The sequence below is a fragment of the Ictalurus punctatus genome, chromosome 14 (genome assembly GCF_001660625.3).
Source record: "Ictalurus punctatus breed USDA103 chromosome 14, Coco_2.0, whole genome shotgun sequence".
Lineage (NCBI taxonomy): Eukaryota > Metazoa > Chordata > Actinopteri > Siluriformes > Ictaluridae > Ictalurus > Ictalurus punctatus.
In genome coordinates, this window is record NC_030429.2 from 15,175,086 (window position 1) to 15,180,085 (window position 5,000).

Genomic DNA, 5,000 nt, shown 5'->3' on the forward strand with positions numbered 1-5,000 from the left:
GTCATGAACAGTGACCTTTATTGATGCAAGAGAGGCCTGTAGGTCCTTTGATGTTGTCCTTGGCTCTTTGTAACTTGCTGGATGAGTAGTTACTGTGCTCTTGGAGGAATTTTGGAAGGTTGGTCACTTCTGGGAAGGATGACTACTGTGCCGAGTTTTTCTATTTGGAGATAATGTCTCTCACTGTGGTTCTTTGGAGTCCCAGAGCCTTTGAAATAGCTTTGTAACCCTTCCCAGATTGATGTATTTCAATCTTTTCAGTCATTCAACTTTGGCAACTTCATGCTGTTGAAAAAGTTCTATTTAAATGTTGATTTGATTGAACTGGGTTTGCAGTAATCAGGACTGGTTGAGTCTAGTCCAGCTGAACCCCATTTTGAATGCAATTTCATCGATTTGGGGAATTAGTGCTAAGGGGGCAAATACATTTTCACACAGAGCCACTTGATATTGGATAACTCTTTTGTCTTTGTTTTATCGTAGATTTAGTTTTAATTGCTGAAACAATTTACTATGAGACATACACAAAAACAGAAGAAATCAGGATGGGGACAAATAATTTTTCACAGCACTGTACTTAAATCAACACATATATTGTCTGTTTATTACCTACTTGTACTTCTGTAATTAGTGGCAACTTCAATAACTTTTATTTACCTGATAAAAGGGCAAATAAGTGTATAATGTTATGCCTTATAACCGGGGTGTCCAGACCAAGTGGTATGCCACTGCACAGCAACAGAAAAATTAAATATAACTTACATGAGAAATGTTGATGGAAAAATGTGAAGTTTTACTGTTATAAAAATGCAGTATTGTGCATAAATGTTTTAAAGAAGATGTTCAGCCTAAATGATTTAAAGTTGCTATATTTTTTATGCGGATTATACCCTGCTGCAGTTATTGCACTAAAATCAAATTCAGTAGTTCCATACACATAAATTGTTCTATATGCTTGTCTTTATCATGTTTTGTTATGCTAAAAATTTTACCACCCACAAGTACACCACCCAAATAATATAATGTGGCTACCAATTTAGCATAATAACATATGGGTTACAGTCAGTGATGACGTGTGTACAAAGTTTACCTAGACTATATGGCAAGTACGCCTGATAAAAAAAAAGGCTAGTGAGTATAGCTGCAAGGTAGATGTACCCAACCCGGTGTAAACTCGGGGTGTATACAATAAGTAGCAATCAAGCACACACAGAAGTACAAGCCTTTGTTCATCCATTGTAAATCTTACCCACAGGACTACAGTGGCCCAGCACAAGATGACCTTGCCTAAAAAATCACCAAATGTCTGGTCTAGAATGCACTCCATCTCCTGAAGAGAACAGGAGCACACTGATTGAAGCAGCTACTGTCTGACTACAGACTCTAGGCTCTGACTCATAGAAACACTATGTTGTGCACATGGCACATTATTCCACAGTATGGCTGTGCATTCACAAGGACATTTTGGTAAATGCACCTTTTGCGTTGATTTAAATAAAAGAAATGATTTAACTGAATTAAGGCACAAAAGCATCACAAAGTGCATGAAAATTAGGTTGCACTGTTTACAAACCCAATTCCGAAAAAGTTGGGACAGTATGGAAAATGCTAATACAAACAAAGAGGAGTGATTTGTAAATGTACTTTGACTTGTATTTAAACAAAAACATGTATAAAGACAAGGTATTTGATGTTTTACCTAATCAACTGCATGGTTTTTTTTTGAAGGTAAACGTTTATTTTGAAATTGATGCATGCAACACTTTCCCAAAAAGTTGGGACAGGGTCAATTTAGGACCAGTAGCGATGTGATAAGTTGAAATAAGAAGGTGATGTGAAACAGGTGAGGCAATCATCTAATCATAGCATATAAAGCACCTCCAAAAAAGGCCTAGTCCTTCAACAGCAAGGATGGGTCAAGGCTCACCAATCTGCCAACAGATGTGTCAGTGAATAATCCAACACTTTGAGAACAACATTGCCCAAAGACAAATCGGTAGGATTTTGGGCATTTCACCTTCTACAGTGCACAATATAATTAAAAGATTCAAGAAATCCAGTCAAATCTCGGTGCGTAAAGGGCAAGGCTGAAAACTACTTCTGAATGCACGTGATCTCAGAACCCTCACACATCACTGTCTTAAAAACTGTCATGAGTCTGTAACGGATATCCTGACATGGGCTCGGGAATACTTTCGTAAACCTTTGTCAGTCAACACCGTTCGCCACTACATCGACAGATGCAAGATAAGGTTTTACTATGCAAAGCAGAAGCCATACATCAACACTATCCATATGTACCACCGACCTCTCTGGCTTGGTTTCATCTGAGATGGAGAGTAGCACAGTGTTTTGTGGTCCAACAAGTGAACATTTCAGATGTTTTTGGAAAAAACAGCTGTCGTGTTCTCCTGGCCAAAGAGGAAAATGACCATCCAAGCTATTATCAGCATCATGTCCAAAAGCCAGCATCTGTCATGGCACCATTAATGCAGAAAGCTATGTACACATTTTGGAGCAACATCCAGAGCAGGACAACACCAAACCACATTCTGCCCGGATAACAAGCGCAAGGTTGCGTAAGCAGAGAATGTAGGTGCTAGCATGACCTGTCTGCAGTCCTAACCTTTCTTCGGCTGAGAATGCGTGGTGCATTACGAAGAGCAAAATAAGGCAATGAAGGCCCTGCTTAATAAGTATTATTAAAAGAAAAGGTGTTGTTACACAGTGGTAAACAACGTTTTTGCAGTGTTGCAGTCATCAGATTTGAAATCAGTGTATATTTTCAAAAACAAATTAAATTCACAAAGTAAAACATCAGATAACATGTTAATAATGTGTTTTCAATGTAGTACAGGGTGAACTGAATTTTCAAATGACTGTTTGTTTTTTGCATTTTCCATACTGTCCCAACTTTTTCAGAATTGGGATTGTAAAAGATAAATCATGGAACAGCTGGTATACAAAGGAAACCTTGATATTTCAAACCATATAAACCATGTAAGTCAGTCAAAATATTCACTGACACGGATCCGGAGCCTATTCCAGGAACATTGGTCGTGAATACACCCTGGATGGGACCCTAATCCCTTGTAGGGCACCATGAACGCATTCATTCACACCTACTGGCATGTTTTTTGACCGTGAGTAGGCACAACATCCATCAACATCCACAACCCAAGTAGGCACAACATCCATCCATTTTCAACCGCTTATCCTTCTTCAGGGTCATGGTGGCAGGGTGCCAGTCCATCGCAGGGCACAATCACACACGCCTTCATACACTACAGACACATTAGACACGCCAATCAGCCTACCATGCATGTCTTTGGACTGGGGGAGGAAACCCCCGCAGCACGGGGAGAACACGTACATGGCCCCGGCGGGAATCGAACCCCGGACCCTGGAGATGTGAGGTGAATGCGCTAACCACTAAGTCACCGTGTGACAGATTGAACCTGGGAGCTGTGAGGGGCAAAATGCTACCCACTGTAGTAGTAGTAATACTACTACTACTAATAATAATAACAATAACAACAACAATAATATACTTTAGAAATGTCCTACTGCATATTACAAGGGAAAAATACCTGTGTGACAGGATTACGACGCCGACTGGTGCATTTGGTCTCATACTCAGGCCTAAGCTGTAACCGTTGCTGCTCCTCCTCAAAGTCCACCAGATCCCACTCATACTTCAGCCTGGCTTGTCGCCGCTTCCAAAACTCCAGGAACAGTGTCACTGCACAAAGAGTCATCCCCTCATTAACGGCTCATTAAGGGACTAATAGCTAACTACACAAAGTCGGAATATTTTAGTAATAAACCATTTAGGCTGTAAAAATCTGCCAATGTTTTTGACTTTCAATTTTCATAAAATCAACAAATATCAAGAGAAATATTATAACCATGACTTACCCCATATCCCCATAAATATAGCGAAGAACACTGTCGCCGTGTTATCAAAGAGATGTGATTGCTGTCAGAAAATGTGGGAAAGGTAAGTTTTCCCACTCTATTGTTAGCACTAGAGAATTAGTAAAAATTAAAAATTCAAACATAATAATAATTGTGGCACTTGCCCAGGTGGAGTTGCAGGTACTGTTAAGTTTCCAATACCCACATTTCTTATCACAGAGAGGGCACATGATTATCTCTCCACCAATGTTTTCATCACAGATTTCTTTTCTGCAATAACATGGCATATATCAGTATCACTACTTCTGTTTTGACTGCTGTACCATAATCTCTCATTCTCTCTCTCACTCACGTCCAGACAACTTCATCATAGGTCGCCAGTCCATAGATGAAGCAGATAAGTCCAACCAGAGCAGCATAGAACAGCATTTCAGTGTAGAAGCCCAGCCAAGCAAAGTAGATCCCAATCTTCTCCCCATAGTATCTCCTACAGAACAGAGAATACAGTGTTTAAAAAGGGCTGGATAAGTAAGGGAATACAGAACATGTGCATGCTTTCCTCAATGGTGCTCTCACCGGATAAGATTGAGTGGCTGCTCCTTGTAGAAGCGGCAGAACCGAGCCCAGGATTGGTAGAGGCTATACCTCTCATTGTCACAGTTAGGATCTCGAGACCTTGTCCAGTATCTGCACTGCACAACATAATACACACAGTCATTATTCTTTGGCAGGTTAAATACAGAAATGTAATGACCGTGATCGATGTTACATTTCTAGTCTTATGAAATTTGCCATGTGTAGCATATATAAATAAATTCTTGTTCTGAAGTACACTGTGGTCTTTGAAAGATTCTCACATCATGCAGAGGGAAGGCTGAAGTGTAGGTTCCGTTGTTAAGCAGCCGCTTAATGCCTCTCTTGTCCTTGTTGAGTTTGTCTTCTTTATTGTAAGGGCAACGGGAGAGGATGTAATACACCTGCAGATACACTGATGTTGGCTAAATGGGTTTTGTTCATTTATCTGCTCTTTTTGTGATCCAAAAATGGTGGTTAGAGTGAATATAAATGACTAAAGCAATCCA

At 40.0% G+C, this 5,000-nt stretch overlaps 1 protein-coding gene across 5 annotated transcripts in view; it reads right to left on the reverse strand.

Moving 5' to 3' along the window:
• ano5a (anoctamin 5a) overlaps positions 1 to 5,000 on the reverse strand; it is a 38,568-nt gene that overhangs the window by 6,507 nt on the left and 27,061 nt on the right. For 4 of the 5 annotated variants that reach the window (XM_053685586.1, XM_047160129.2, XM_053685587.1 and 1 more), the window contains 7 exons: positions 4,776 to 4,895; positions 4,495 to 4,610; positions 4,271 to 4,405; positions 4,083 to 4,188; positions 3,919 to 3,979; positions 3,591 to 3,742; positions 1,250 to 1,330 (listed from right to left, as the gene is read on the reverse strand). In XM_053685586.1, the coding sequence (XP_053541561.1) occupies positions 1,250 to 1,330; positions 3,591 to 3,742; positions 3,919 to 3,979; positions 4,083 to 4,188; positions 4,271 to 4,405; positions 4,495 to 4,610; positions 4,776 to 4,895 (771 nt within the window). The remainder of the gene's footprint in view (positions 1 to 1,249; positions 1,331 to 3,590; positions 3,743 to 3,918; positions 3,980 to 4,082; positions 4,189 to 4,270; positions 4,406 to 4,494; positions 4,611 to 4,775; positions 4,896 to 5,000) is intronic. The other variant, XM_053685585.1, reaches the window with a different exon arrangement.